Genomic DNA, 15,000 nt, shown 5'->3' on the forward strand with positions numbered 1-15,000 from the left:
CTACAACGCAAACAAAACCTAAAACCCAAAGCAACACGTTTACTCCTTCTACTACAGGCGAGTAAGTCTCCAAAGGTCGAGCATCCGGTAGATTGCGTAGTAACGTCGTTCACCCCGTAACATAATCCATAACCCCGTAGTTAGTCGAACTACGGCTTGCTCTGATTCTCATTCCAGATGAGATACGTAGGCATAAGACGCGACGTCTTAGCGAGCACAATTACCCCCAACCCATAGGTCAGCCGAGCTACGAAGACTCTGATTCTCATATTCAGATGAGATACGTATGCAGTGGATGCGACATCCGCGCGAGTCATTTCTCTTAACCTTTTTAGTAAATAGCACATTAGGCAAAACCATACCCTTTAAACAGAAACCGCATAAGTGGATCCCGTAGAGTACTACGGATGCGTAGGGGTGCTAATACCTTCCCTTCGCATAACCGACTCCCGAACCCAAGATTTGGTTGCGAGACCTTGTCTTTTTCTTTCCTATTTTCAGGTTTACTTCGAGCGTTTCCTTTCCCTCCTTTGGGATAAATAACGCACGGTGGCGACTCTCCTGTCTTTTTTCTTCGCCGGTTGTCTTTTTTCGCACTGTATTTTTTCAGGTTGCGACAGCTGGCGACTTCACTGGGGACTTTAGAAGTTGACCTCTTGCTGGTCCATCTTCCCTAAGCGAGTCCTTCCTAGCTTGTGTGTTTTCTTGTTTATTGAGTGTTCATTCTTTTGTGCAGTTACTTATTTGCCTAATTGCATTCATGTACATATGTTTGCTGTATCTGCTGCTGTTTGTTTGTTTGATGGGATGTTCTACGAGAGATAAGCCCATTACCCAGGCTTGAGTGTACACACAGGTTTTAGAGTGGATGTTCATGAGGCTTGCGTGGTATGTTGCTGCGTTAAGTCGTTCGTGAAGAACCACACCCAGACGAGGTTTCTCTTGGATATACTATGTCCTACGGATGTTCCGTAACGACATAATATTCCCCTAGAAATTGTCGACTCTGGTGACCATTTCCCGAGAACTCAGTCGAGGCCTCTCCTCCGAGACGTGATTATGTTAGCTCTGGTGGGCGCATTCTCGCTGATCAATCCGAGGACCCCGAGACTGGGAACTTGCTTTAGGATGTCCTGTTGAGGGGAGTCAGTGGAGGTCTTTTATTCCGTAATAATGCCAAACCTTCAGTGGTAAACGTATTATTCGCGACTGAAGGGCTGAAGTTGACGAACTTCTGTTCTTAGAACCTACAAGTGAGGGGCGGGCTAAATTCAGGAAACCTTAACCTCCAACCAACCCGGTTTTCTGGAGCAGTGCTTTGATCTCGTATTATATTCCTCAGTGGTTTTCTCTTCAGACAGTGCAACCTGACAAATGCTCAAGCAGATACAGCAATCCTGATTGACACGCCGCTGCATTGCATTCACATCATCACATCATTTGCATTCATATCATTTAACACATGTTTATCCATTTCTAGGGGGTTTACATCTTCTTCTTGATTCCGGTCGGGGTTTTTCCTGGTTCTCTTAAGATGGATATTGGCAGAAAGAGACTCGTCGCCTACAAGTTTCCGGTGGTCTGTTTGGAGCCCATCCAACAACTGATGAAGTTAATGGATCCTGGTTCTCTAGAAGGATTCCGAGAGGATTACGGTTTAATTCTAAGTTTCGTCGCGGTTCTTTCCAAAGATCAACATGATGCTCTCTTCACACTACTGCAGTTCTATGACCCTCCATTGAGGTGCTTCACATTCCCGGATTATGTTTTGGTCCCTACTTTGGAGGAGATTGCCAGTTTTCTCAGAATTCCCATCAAGTCACAGTTGCTATTCTACAGCTCGGAGTGTCTGCCCGATCTCAGCATGGTTGCTTCAACCACATATTTGAGGGAATCAGTTTTGAAGGCTAATATGTGTCAGAAGGGAGAAGTTAACGGTTTTCATCTGAGTTTCTTATTGGGAGAAGCAAAGAAGAAGCTTGAAGATGGTGACCAGAGGGGTTTCAATGCTGTGTTGGCTCTTTGTGTGTATGGGATTGTCTTGTTCCCTAATGTCGCCAAATTTATAGACGTAGATGCCATACGCCTCTTCGTGTTGGGAAATCCAGTGCCGACCTTGCTGGGAGATTTCTTTCATTCAGTGCACCACAAGAATAAGAATAGAAAAGGAGGATTGTTGAATTGTTGTGCGCCTTTGTTCTATAAGTGGTTCAGTTCTCACCTACCCAAGTCAGGAGCATTCATTGATGTCAAGGACTCGTTGAGTTGGTCAAAGAGATTGATGGGGTTGAGAGCTGAAGATATTTCTTGGTGGTCTGACCGGAGTTTGCTTCGGGCAGATATTATTCACAGTTGTGGGAACTTCCCGAATGTTTCGTTGGTAGGAAGAAAAGGAGGAATCAACTATAATCCTTCTCTGGCAGTTAGACAGTTTGGATATGCCTTAAGAACTCCGCCGGTGGAAAAGGATGTGGAAGAGTCTCTGTTTTTCCATTCTTCGCCTGATTTGACGGTATCCCGTAAGGCAGCTGAGGCCTGGCTCAAGGTGATCAAGAAAGGAAGAATTGTTCTTGGGAAAGGAGATTGTAGAGCTTACCCTCAGTATGGAGAATGGCTTCAAGGAAGAATCGAAGAGTTTGGTCTACCGTTTCCTATTGAAGAACCCTTGTATTCACCTACTCTCGAGCAGTCAGCAACGGTGAGCCGAGAGGAGTATGACAAGTTGAAGAACACCACGGAAGGACTTCAAATCGAGAACTCGGAGTTAAGGGAGAAATTGCAAGACTGTATGCATCGATTCCATGAGTCAGAATATCAGAAGGAGGAAGCCGTCAAATTGCGAGAGGAAGCTGAAAGGAAATTTGCTGTGGAGGTGAATTTCTTCAGGAAGACAGACGAAGCCTTGAGATCATCCAGTTCTGAGTTGAGGCGAGTCAAGCAGCAGTTAATGGATGCTCGTGGTAAATTAGCTGGGTGGCAAGAGCGATGGGATGCATTTTCAACTTCTCGGAAGACAAAGGAGGAAGAGACGGTGGCTGAACTGACTGGTCAGATAGAGAAATTGAAGACTTTGCTGAAGGGGAAGAACCATGAGCTGCTGTGTACCCGATCAACTAATGGTTATATCACAGATCAACTCAATGAGGCTCAAGGATATATCGAAGAACTCAAGACGCTGGCAAGTTTGAAGAAATCCAGACTTGAAGAGGTATTTGGAGAAGATGATGGGAATTACTACAGAGAACACATCAACGAACTGGATGGGATCATTCACAAGAGGAATCTGCTCATCCGGCGTTTGACAGAATCTCCAGATCATCCTGACACGGTGGCGCTACTGGATGAAGTGAGGAACGGTCCTTATGGGTTGCATACAGGAGGCTGATTTCTGATTTGCTTGTTCCTCTCTTTACTTACTGCTTTGGTGTTATGTAGTGATGATCCACAGGCTTGTTGTGGAGATCCTCCTTTGATGTATTTTTGGCTAAGGCCCTTTCCTTGAACTCATTTGTATGATGGTTTCCCTTTATTACATCTTGATCTCAGAAGTTTATCCATGACTCGGCCTTCTTGCACTACCCACCTGATGTGAGACTGGAATCAAGGGGGTAGAATACCTTTTGGAATTGATAAACATGTCATTACATTTACATATTCATTGTCATATCTTGCATAACAGGTACCGCTGCGGTGTTCTCATATTGTTTGGTGTTCCACTAGCAGGATAGCTGACTCAGGCATTCACCGATACGGTACCCGGAGGAATCAACAGAGAGCAATGGAAGGTGTACAAGCAGAGCTCGCTGAGATGAGGGCCCGCATGACCCAATTCATGGATGTGGTTGAAGGGGTGGCTCAGGGACAACAAGAGCTCAGGCAGATAATACAGGGGAATCCCCCTGCTCAACCAGAGACAGTGACTGATCCTCCGGCTGGAGAGGTTAACGGACCCAGTGGACCAGGGCCTATCCCGATCCCGCACGCCAACCCCGGTCAACAGCCCGTTCATGATGATCAGGACGATCAGTTTCCCCCACTTCAGGAAGACTTTGGCATGGGTCATGGCGTAGACCCCATGTTCAGGAGATTGGAAGAGAGGTTGAAGGCAGTGGAAGGACAGAATCCTTTGGGAGTAGACGTTGCTGACTTAGGGCTGGTCCCAGGTGTGAGAGTGCCACCGAAATTCAAAGTCCCGGTCTTTGACAAGTACAAGGGCAACTCTTGCCCCAAGACTCACGTGCAAGCCTATTTCCGTAAAATGGTTGCATACTCTGATGACGAGAAACTACTTATGTACTTCTTCCAGGACAGCCTAGCTGGGGCATCCTTGGAATGGTATATGAGACTGGACAGAGCCCACATCCGTTGCTGGAGGGATTTGGCGGAGGCCTTCGTGAAGCAGTATCAGTATAATGCAGACATGGCTCCGGACAGAACTCAACTTCAGAATCTGTCTCTTAAAAGCAATGAGTGCTTCAGGGAATACGCTCAACGCTGGAGGGAGACAGCTTCCCGTGTTCAGCCCCCTATGCTGGAGAAAGAAATGGCCAACATGTTCATGAATACGTTGCCTGGACCTTATCTGGAGCGCCTGGTGGGGTGCAATGCTTCCAACTTTGCTGATGTGGTCTCTACCGGAGAGAGGGTGGAGAATTACCTGAAGACCTGCAAGATCCAAAGTGGAGGAGGATCTTCGTCAGGGGTAAAAAAGTCGTTCGTTGGAGGACATAAGCAAAGAGAGGGGGGAGTGAATTCTTTGGCTTCCTATCAGAACAGAGGTGCTAGAAGGAATAATTTTCAGAATTATCATCAACAACCGTATGTTGCGACGGTGACCATTCCAGCTGCAGCGCCACTACAACAACAACCACCGCAGCGTCAACCAGCTCAGTATCAACAGCAGCAACAACCGGGTAACAGACCCGCTTATCAACAGAGACAAAGGATGATGGACCGGCGTTTCGACACTATTCCAATGTCGTACGCCCAGTTACTTTCTAGTCTTCAACAACTACAGCTTGTGCAACTGCGCACTCTGGCTCCTCCTGTTGGTAGACTTCCGGTGGGTTACGACGCCAACGCTAGGTGTAGCTTCCACTCTGGGGCACCTGGCCACAATATTGAGAACTGCAAAGCTTTTAAGCACGTAGTTCAGGACCTCATAGATTCAAAGGCCATCGACCTTGCACCGGCTCCGAATGTCGTTAACAATCCCATGCCCCAGCATGGTGGTGCGAATGTTAACATGGTAGAGGGAAGAGCCAAGTTCATTAAGGATGTGTTGAAGTTGAAGACTCCGGTGTCGGATATCAAAGGATGCTTGCTGAAGGCCGATGTTTTCCCCGGTTGTGGGAAAGTTTGTTTGGATTGTGCTGCACAGGAGAAGGGTTGTTTGAAACTACAGCAAGGTATCCAGGCCTTGCTCGACAAGGGTATCCTCCAGGTTGAAGATTTGTCTGTCCGAGAGTTTATGGAAGGGGTTGAGGAAGAAGGGTTTGAAGGTGCTACTGAAGAGTTCCTAGATGTTGTTCCTGCTGATTCTGCAGTCCATGATGATGTATTTACTCTTTCCAATACGGTTGACTCTTTTGTATTTGAACTTGATTCCGATGTTTCGGATGTTCATGCTCCAACAAATGAGGTTTCTGAGTACGACTGTGACATTGCAACTATAACTATTTTCTATCCAACTAATCAGATCAGTGTGCCAGAAGCGCAACCCGCGCCACCAATGCGACGACCTACTATGACCATCACAACCCCTGGTCCTTTACCCTTCACCAGTGAAAGGGCCATTCCATGGCATTATGGGGGGAGCGTGTATACGCACGATCATAAGGTGGAACGGCCACTAAAAGAAGAAGAGGGTCAGAAGCCTGAACTTGAAGGTCCCGCAGTGGATAATGTTGGTGGAATCTGGCGATTCACCAGGAGTGGTAGATTGCTCTCACCACCGGTTACCCAAGCTGATAATGCTGATGCTGTGGCGAAAACCAAAGGCAAGCAAGTCGTGAATGAGGGTACCTCTGCACCCCAAGATGGTTCTGAGCCCACTTTTGCAAAGGACGTGGACGAGTTTCTAAGAATCATAAAGAAAAGCGATTACAAGGTAGTCGATCAGTTGATTCAGACTCCGTCCAAGATATCCATTCTCTCACTCCTATTGTGTTCGGAGGCACACAGGGAGGCACTTCTGAAGGTTCTTAATGCTGCATATGTACCTCAGGAGATCTCAGTGAACCAACTAGAAGGGATCGTTGCCAATGTCCATACAAGCAACGGGTTGGGTTTTACTGATTCTGACTTAACACCAGCTGGACGCAATCATAACAAGGCTCTGCACATCTCATTGGAATGCAGAGACACCATGTTATCTCATGTTCTGGTGGATACAGGTTCCTCTCTCAATGTGCTACCCAAGAGGGCCCTGTCGAGGTTAGAAGTAGAGGGTTTGGTCTTGAAACCTTCAGATCTTATGGTGAGAGCCTTCGATGGTTCTAAGAGATCGGTGTTTGGAGAGGTGGAATTGCCAATTCTGATTGGATCACAAACCTTCAACACTGTCTTCTACGTGATGGATATCAGTCCTTCCTACAGTTGCCTGCTGGGTCGGCCTTGGATCCATAATGCTGGGGCAGTCTCTTCAACTCTACATCAGAAGGTTAAGTTTCCGGTCAACGGACGAATTATCACCGTCTGTGGTGAGGAGGACATCCTGGTCAGTAACCTGTCTACATTCAAGTATGTAGAAGTAGGAGGTGAAATTCATGAGACTCTATGTCAGGCTTTTGAGTCAGTTCAAATCAAGGATGCAGCTCCGGTGGAAGAGGTTAAAGCGGGTGCCTCTATCTCATCCTTTAAGCAGGCACGGGCCGTGGTGGATTCAGGTGTTGCTTCTGGTTGGGGGCGTCTGTTGGAATTACCAGTGAAAGAGGATAAGTTCGGGATTGGGTACCAGCCAACTCTGACTTCTACAACTTCAGCACTTCAGACTCTTCAGGGGCCGATCACTTTCTCTAGTGCTGGCATCATTCAGTATGGTCAAGTCTCTGCAGTCAACGAAGAAGATGGGGATAGTGACTGCGACATCAACAACTGGGTGCGTCCGAGGATCCCGGGTGAAGTCATCAACAATTGGTCTTCTGAAGAGATTGTTCAAGTCACTCTTCTCGAAGAGTAATTTTCTTTGTTTATTCATGCATATCCAAGTCTTACGTTCCGCCCAGGGCGTAATGACTCATTGTAGGGCCCATCTATGTGACACTTGCATTTTTATCATAAATAAAGGACGTATTTTTGCATTCAAATATTTCGTTCCTTGTCTTTCTATTTTTGCAGTTTTTCAAAGAAAAAAAAAATAATAATAAAAAAAAATGGCAATGTTTTGTTTAGTTTCCATATTTTTTTTCACACTCATAAGCACATACCATCACTCATGCAGATGCACATCACCGGATCCTATTGATAACGGTTCTGCTATGGCTCGCTTCGACTTTGAAAATCCAATCTTTCAAGCTGAAGAAGAGGATGATGAAGATTGTGAACTCCCTGAAGAACTTGCCAGGTTGTTGAAACAAGAGGAAAGGGTTATTCAACCGCATCAAGAGTTTGTTGAAGTGATTAATCTCGGCACCGAAGACGCCAAGAGAGAAATCAAGATAGGGGCTGCTTTAGAAGACAATGTGAAGAAAGGGCTGATTAAATTGCTGCAAGAATACATTGACATCTTCGCCTGGTCTTATCAGGACATGCCTGGGCTGGACACAGACATCGTGGTACACCGCTTGCCTCTCAAAGAAGGTTGTCCTCCGGTCAAGCAGAAGCTCAGAAGAACAAGACCAGAGATGGCTGTCAAGATAAAGGAAGAAGTGCAAAAGCAGTTGGATGCAGGGTTTCTAGCAGTCACCAATTATCCGCCATGGGTTGCAAACATCGTCCCAGTACCTAAGAAGGATGGAAAGGTACGGATGTGTGTCGACTATCGGGATCTGAACAGAGCTAGCCCTAAAGATGATTTCCCATTACCTCACATCGACGTTTTGGTGGATAATACAGCTCAGTTCTCGGTATTCTCCTTCATGGACGGCTTTTCTGGCTATAACCAAATCAAGATGGCACCAGAAGACATGGAAAAGACAACTTTCATAACCCCGTGGGGCACCTTCTGCTACAAGGTGATGCCGTTTGGTCTGAAAAATGCCGGAGCAACATATCAACGAGCTATGGTAACTCTGTTCCATGATATGATTCATCATGAAATCGAGGTTTATGTGGATGATATGATTGCCAAATCTCAGACAGAAGAAGAACATTTGGTGAATTTGCAGAAATTATTTGAGCGTTTGAGGAAATTCAAGCTGAGGCTTAATCCGAACAAGTGCACTTTCGGGGTGAGATCGGGAAAATTGCTGGGTTTTATTGTTAGCGGAAAAGGGATTGAGGTGGATCCCGACAAAGTAAAAGCAATACAGGAAATGCCTGAGCCAAGAACAGAGAAGCAAGTCCGTAGTTTCTTAGGGAGGTTGAACTACATTGCAAGGTTCATCTCTCACCTAACAACCACGTGTGAGCCAATTTTCAAATTGCTGAGGAAAGATCAGGCTATCAGGTGGAATGAAGATTGTCAAAGGGCTTTCGAGAAGATAAAAGAGTATCTACAGAAACCTCCGATCCTTATACCTCCAGTTCCTGGGAGACCTCTGATAATGTACCTATCAGTGACTGAGAACTCGATGGGGTGTGTATTGGGACAGCATGACGAGTCTGGTCGAAAAGAGCATGCCATATACTACCTTAGCAAAAAGTTTACCGACTGTGAAATCAAATATTCGCAGCTTGAGAAAACTTGCTGTGCTTTGGCCTGGGTTGCTCGCCGACTGAGGCAGTATATGTTGAACCATACTACCTTGTTGATTTCTAAGATGGATCCAGTGAAATACATATTCGAGAAGCCAGCTCTCACCGGAAGGGTCGCTCGTTGGCAAATGATTTTAACAGAGTATGATATTCAGTACACGTCACAGAAGGCCATCAAAGGGAGTATTCTGTCAGACTACCTTGCCGAGCAACCGATTGATGATTATGAGCCAATGAAGTTTGAATTCCCTGATGAAGACATCATGTTCCTCAAGATGAAAGACTGTGAAGAGCCAGTTGTTGAGGAGGGACCTGATCCAAACGAAAAGTGGACTTTGTTGTTTGATGGGGCTGTCAATACTAGAGGAAGTGGAATTGGTGCTGTCATTACAACTCCGAAAGGTGCCCACATACCTTTCACCGCTCGTTTGACTTTTGAGTGCACAAATAATGAAGCTGAGTACGAGGCCTGTATCTTGGGCATTGAGCAAGCCATTGATCTGAGAATCAAGACTCTGGACATCTTCGGAGATTCAGCTCTGGTGATTAATCAAGTGAATGGTGATTGGAATACTCTCCAGCCCACTCTGGTCCCCTACAGAGATTACACGAGAAGACTGTTGACTTTCTTCACAACGGTAAAATTGTATCATATACCTCGTGATGAGAACCAGATGGCAGACGCACTTGCTACTCTATCCTCCATGATCAAGGTAATTCGTTGGAACCATGCTCCCAGGATCGATGTGATGCGCCTTGACAGGGCCGCGTATGTGTTTGCTGCTGAACTGGTAGTCGATGACAAGCCCTGGTATCACGATATCAAGTGCTTTCTGAAGAATCAAGAGTACCCTGCAGGGGCATCCAACAATGACAGAAAGACTTTGAGAAGATTGGCAGGCAGTTTCTTCTTGAACAAAGACGATGTGTTGTATAAGAGGAACTTCGACATGGTTTTGCTCAGATGTGTGGACAGACACGAGGCGGACATGTTAATGCAGGAAGTTCATGAAGGTTCCTTCGGTACTCATGCCGGTGGACATGCGATGGCTAAGAAATTGTTGAGAGCGGGTTATTATTGGATGACCATGGAATCAGATTGTTTCAAGTATGCTCGGAAGTGTCATAAATGCCAGATTTATGCTGATAAGGTGCATGTACCGCCGAATCCTCTGAATGTGATGTCTTCGCCGTGGCCGTTTGCCATGTGGGGTATTGACATGATTGGAAAGATTGAGCCGACTGCTTCCAATGGGCATCGCTTCATCCTTGTTGCCATCGACTATTTCACCAAATGGGTCGAGGCAGCGTCGTTCGCGAATGTCACCAGACATGTGGTTGCCCGTTTCATCAAGAAAGAAATTATTTGTCGCTATGGGATTCCCGAAAGAATCATTACTGATAATGGTTCTAATCTCAACAACAAAATGATGAAGGAGTTGTGTCAGAACTTCAACATTCAGCATCACAATTCTTCCCCTTACCGCCCTAAGATGAATGGCGCTGTTGAGGCGGCAAATAAGAACATAAAGAAGATTGTGCAGAAGATGGTCGTCACGTACAGAGATTGGCATGAGATGCTACCTTTCGCCTTGCATGGGTACCGTACTTCAGTACGTACATCGACCGGGGCAACCCCCTACTCCCTTGTGTATGGTATGGAAGCAGTCCTACCTGTTGAAGTGGAGATTCCTTCCCTAAGAGTCTTGTTGGATGTCAAGCTAGACGAAGCTGAATGGATTCGGACAAGGTTCAATGAGTTGAGTCTTATCGAAGAGAAGCGAATGGCAGCCATTTGTCATGGGCAGTTGTATCAGAGTCGGATGAAGAGAGCTTTTGATCAGAAGGTGCGTCCTCGTTGTTTCCAAGTCGGAGATTTAGTGTTGAAAAGGATCCTTCCTCCTCAGACAGATCACAGGGGCAAGTGGACTCCTAACTATGATGGACCGTATATTGTCACCAAGGTTTTTGATGGTGGGGCCCTAATGCTTGCAACTATGGAGGGCGAAGACTTCGCTTCCCCTGTGAACTCAGACGCAGTTAAAAAATACTTCGCATAAAATAGACCCGCTGGACAGTAAAAAGAATAGTCCAGGCAAAAATGGGCATCCCGGCGAACCAAGAAAATGGAAAGGTTCGGGCAAAAATTAGGGATCAAAAAATAAAAAAAGATTGTACACCCGGTAAGTTGAAAACCTGAAAAGGCAACTTAGGCAAAAATGGGTATCCCGGTGGATCGAAAACCCGAAAAGGGCGATCCAGGCAAAAGTTAGGGATTAAGCGAATGACTGCGTTCTGAGTAGCTCTGAATCTCATCTCGTGCCAATGACTGGAAATTTTTGAAGGATAGGAAACAATCCAATCACTCTTTCAGAAAGCTGATCATCTGGAGGATCTTGAAGACGGGCAAGTCATAGCCGAATTGGAACCCAATAGAAATCCACTTCACATTGCCATTAGATTAATTTTTGTTTTATCTATTGTGCGATTACCTCTTTCCAGGGATTGCCTCTTAATGTAAATGCCTATTCAGAGGCCATTCAATCAATAAAATCATGTTATTCAGTATATCTCTGTTTTCATTTTCATTTTACTGTTTTGTTTGCAAAAATGACGTCCGAATTTTTGATAAACATTGCATCATGACACATAAGGGCTTTACAGGTACATGCTCAATAAACATTTAAAATTGCTGTAAATTTTAAGTGCTTTGGATCGTCTATTCAGAACAGATACCCTCGGGGCATTTCCTTAAAATCCCCTTGCAGATGATCGTGAATATCTTCCCCAGTGAAGTCGCCAACAGACAAATTCGGTGTCTTATCCCTGCAGAGCTGATCAGAGTGTTGGATTCTTCAATCCCCAGCAGTTTCTCACCACCGTACTTCCCCAAGCGGTTGTTTCAGGACATACACTCCCCAGTAGAGTTGACAGTGCCAGACTATATATCCCCAGCGGAGTTGACAGCGCCAGACTGTATCTTTCCAGCAGAAGTGGCTGCTCCTTAGAGTTCGATGCCAGATCGATAGTCCCAATGCCAGATCCATGGGTTCTTTTCTTGAAGCAGAACCTCGGTACCGTATCAGTGTTTGCTCCCCCTGCTGAGTCATCTCTCGCAAATCGTGGTTGCCAAAACCATTGTAGCTTTCCTCAGCAGCAGGCTTCCAATGCCATTCTTTCCCCGATCAGAGTCTCGGTATGGCCAGAACACCGCATGGCTAGTCATCTCCCCACAGAGTTCTTTGCGCTGTGCATCTCCAACAGCCTTGCCAGAGCCCAGAAGATGGTGATCGTTTCCCCAGCAGATCCCCTTGCCTCGGCTTGGCATTCTACCCAGCATTTCGCATCCCTGCATGTAGAATCATATTGCATTGCATCCTTCCAAATCGCGTAGCATTTCCATTTTCATGGAGCATTACGCCATTGAAAAATTCAAACATATGCATGTAAACATAAAACATTCTCGGTATCCCAAGTGATAAGCTAGAAGTTGTTTCCAGTACTCAGACTGAAGATTGTTCATGACTTAACTTTGTGTCATTGGCCCAGGCGCCGCCTCTATTATCGTTCCCTATTTCTGCCGATGCTGACAGGCATGAAGTTTTCCGGTATCCAGACCGAAGTGGCGTTCAGGCCAGTTTTCCGGTGTCCAGACCGAAGTGGCGTTCAGGCCAGTTTTCCGGTATCCAGACCGAAGTGGCGTTCAGGCCAGTTTTCCGGTATCCAGACCGAAGTGGCGTTCAGGCCAGTTTTCCGGTATCCAGACCGAAGTGGCGTTCAGGCCAGTTTTCCGGTATCCAGACCGAAGTGGCGTTCAGGCCAGTTTTCCGGTGTCCAGACCGAAGTGGCATTCAGGCCAGTTTTCCGGTATCCAGACCGAAGTGGCGTTCAGGCCAGTTTTCCGGTGTCCAGACCGAAGTGGCGTTCAGGCCAGTTTTCCGGTATCCAGACCGAAGTGGCGTTCAGGCCAGTTTTCCGGTATCCAGACCGAAGTGGCATTCAGGTCAGTTTTCCGATATTCAGATCGAAGTCCTTTCCAGTATTCAGACTGATGAGCGACATTCCGGCCATGGTTATTTCTGTGTTACCATTTATTTTGGTATGCAAGTTAGCATTCTTTATTCAGACTGACTCTCACCGTACCAGACGGATTCTTCTTTCAAGACCACCTCTTTGCCGATTCTGACAGACATTGTTACTTCATTTCACTTCAGTGCAAATTTTTGGGCTTTTATTGTATTCAATCCCTTGATACCTCGAAAGCACGAAAGCAGCTGTCATCTTCCTTCCGGGTCTCCAGTTGATTGAATAGGGGCAGCTGTAATACCCCAAAATTTACCCTTCAGTTTTTCAAAAAAAAAAAAAAAAAAAAATTAAATAAATAATTAAAATATAACAAATTATTTTGGACTTGGGTCTCCCTCATTCCAAGCCCACAAGTCCACGAAAATCAGCTATAAATATAAGAGTTTCAGTAGGGTTTCAGACACTTGGAAATTCCCTGAGAAATAGACTTGGAGTTCACGTGGAGTTTCAAACCTAGGAACTACTCTGCAGCAACCTTCGGGCAGCCCTGAGAAGTTCATTCCGCCTCACGCAAACCCTAAACGTTACTTCGCCAATCCGGCCTTGCCTTCCAATTTTAACAGGTCTCTCATCAGGTATGCCTCTGTTCCTATTACTCTATGCCTCGGGTTGAATACTGAATATATGAGGTAACCTCAGGCTTGGCCCTCAGGGTTATATTTGTGTATGAATATGTGATTTATGCCTTGACTGTTTAACAGTTTCGTTTATGAGGTGAATGCCATAGGATCTGGAATCTTTAACATCGTGCAGGTACCAATGGGAAATCCAAATCCCGCAGGTGCTCGCTAGCCGCTTCGCTAGGCGAGCACGCAGCGAAGCTTCGCTAGGCTTTCGCTAGGCGAAGCAGTCGCGAATGTGACAGTATCTGCTTTATTCCGTTTTGTTCTAACCTGTTCTTTGTGTTGCCATGGCCTTGTTATCTTTTGATTTCAATCCTGTTTGCCTAACCCCTTTTGTTGAGTTTTTGTGAGGGCTCACATATTCTCGCAGGGATACCCTCCGGAGGTTTATTCCGATTTCCCGTACTGATTGGTTTTCTTTGATGGCATCAGCTTGGGAGAATCTCAGGGTTGCTTATCCTTTAATTGCTGTAACTTCGGATCTTGATCCGTGTGGTATTTTACTTCTTCCCTTTTATTTCTACGGTTTCTTAGCTGGAAGACCTCGATAGGAGGCAATGTTTGAGCCCCTTGGTGGCATTTTTTCTATTTCAAGATATATGTTTTGTGTGATGTGATTGTTTCCCCATAGGATGCGAGGCTTCGCATAGCCTCCCGTTTGCATGCCAATTTAGGTAGCACTGTTCCTCCGCCTAGGACTTCCTCTTTGCATGCGCGTTCCTACAACGCAAACAAAACCTAAAACCCAAAGCAACACGTTTACTCCTTCTACTACAGGCGAGTAAGTCTCCAAAGGTCGAGCATCCGGTAGATTGCGTAGTAACGTCGTTCACCCCGTAACATAATCCATAACCCCGTAGTTAGTCGAACTACGGCTTGCTCTGATTCTCATTCCAGATGAGATACGTAGGCATAAGACGCGACGTCTTAGCGAGCACAATTACCCCCAACCCATAGGTCAGCCGAGCTACGAAGACTCTGATTCTCATATTCAGATGAGATACGTATGCAGTGGATGCGACATCCGCGCGAGTCATTTCTCTTAACCTTTTTAGTAAATAGCACATTAGGCAAAACCATACCCTTTAAACAGAAACCGCATAAGTGGATCCCGTAGAGTACTACGGATGCGTAGGGGTGCTAATACCTTCCCTTCGCATAACCGACTCCCGAACCCAAGATTTGGTTGCGAGACCTTGTCTTTTTCTTTCCTATTTTCAGGTTTACTTCGAGCGTTTCCTTTCCCTCCTTTGGGATAAATAACGCACGGTGGCGACTCTCCTGTCTTTTTTCTTCGCCGGTTGTCTTTTTTCGCACTGTATTTTTTCAGGTTGCGACAATAGGGCGGAAATTTGAATGATGCGTCGCCAGCACAAAGGCCGTGCGATCCGACGAGTTATCATGAATCATCAAAGCAACAGGCAGAGCCTGCGTT

General features: G+C 45.9%; 1 protein-coding gene and 1 long non-coding RNA gene across 3 annotated transcripts in view; both read left to right on the top strand.

The window, feature by feature from the left end:
• The window catches only part of LOC127112247 (uncharacterized), a 15,681-nt gene extending 1,065 nt beyond the window's left edge, over positions 1-14,616 (top strand). The window contains exons 2-3 of one of the 2 annotated variants that reach the window (XM_051046284.1): positions 3,724-7,176; positions 7,442-14,616. In XM_051046284.1, coding sequence (XP_050902241.1) covers positions 3,779-7,176; positions 7,442-10,916 — 6,873 coding nt within the window. In that variant the 5' untranslated portion in view covers positions 3,724-3,778 and the 3' untranslated portion in view covers positions 10,917-14,616. Of the gene's footprint in view, positions 1-3,720; positions 7,177-7,441 lie in introns of both variants that reach the window. The other variant, XM_051046285.1, reaches the window with a different exon arrangement.
• LOC127112248 (uncharacterized) overlaps positions 1-15,000 on the top strand; it is a 16,703-nt gene that overhangs the window by 1,346 nt on the left and 357 nt on the right. The window contains exon 2 of the long non-coding RNA XR_007798678.1: positions 14,909-15,000. This exon is cut by the window's right edge and continues 357 nt beyond it. This is a non-coding gene — a long non-coding RNA (uncharacterized LOC127112248). The remainder of the gene's footprint in view (positions 1-14,908) is intronic.

Source organism: Lathyrus oleraceus, unplaced genomic scaffold (assembly GCF_024323335.1).
Source record: "Lathyrus oleraceus cultivar Zhongwan6 unplaced genomic scaffold, CAAS_Psat_ZW6_1.0 chrUn0070, whole genome shotgun sequence".
NCBI classification, from domain to species: Eukaryota; Viridiplantae; Streptophyta; class Magnoliopsida; order Fabales; family Fabaceae; genus Lathyrus; species Lathyrus oleraceus.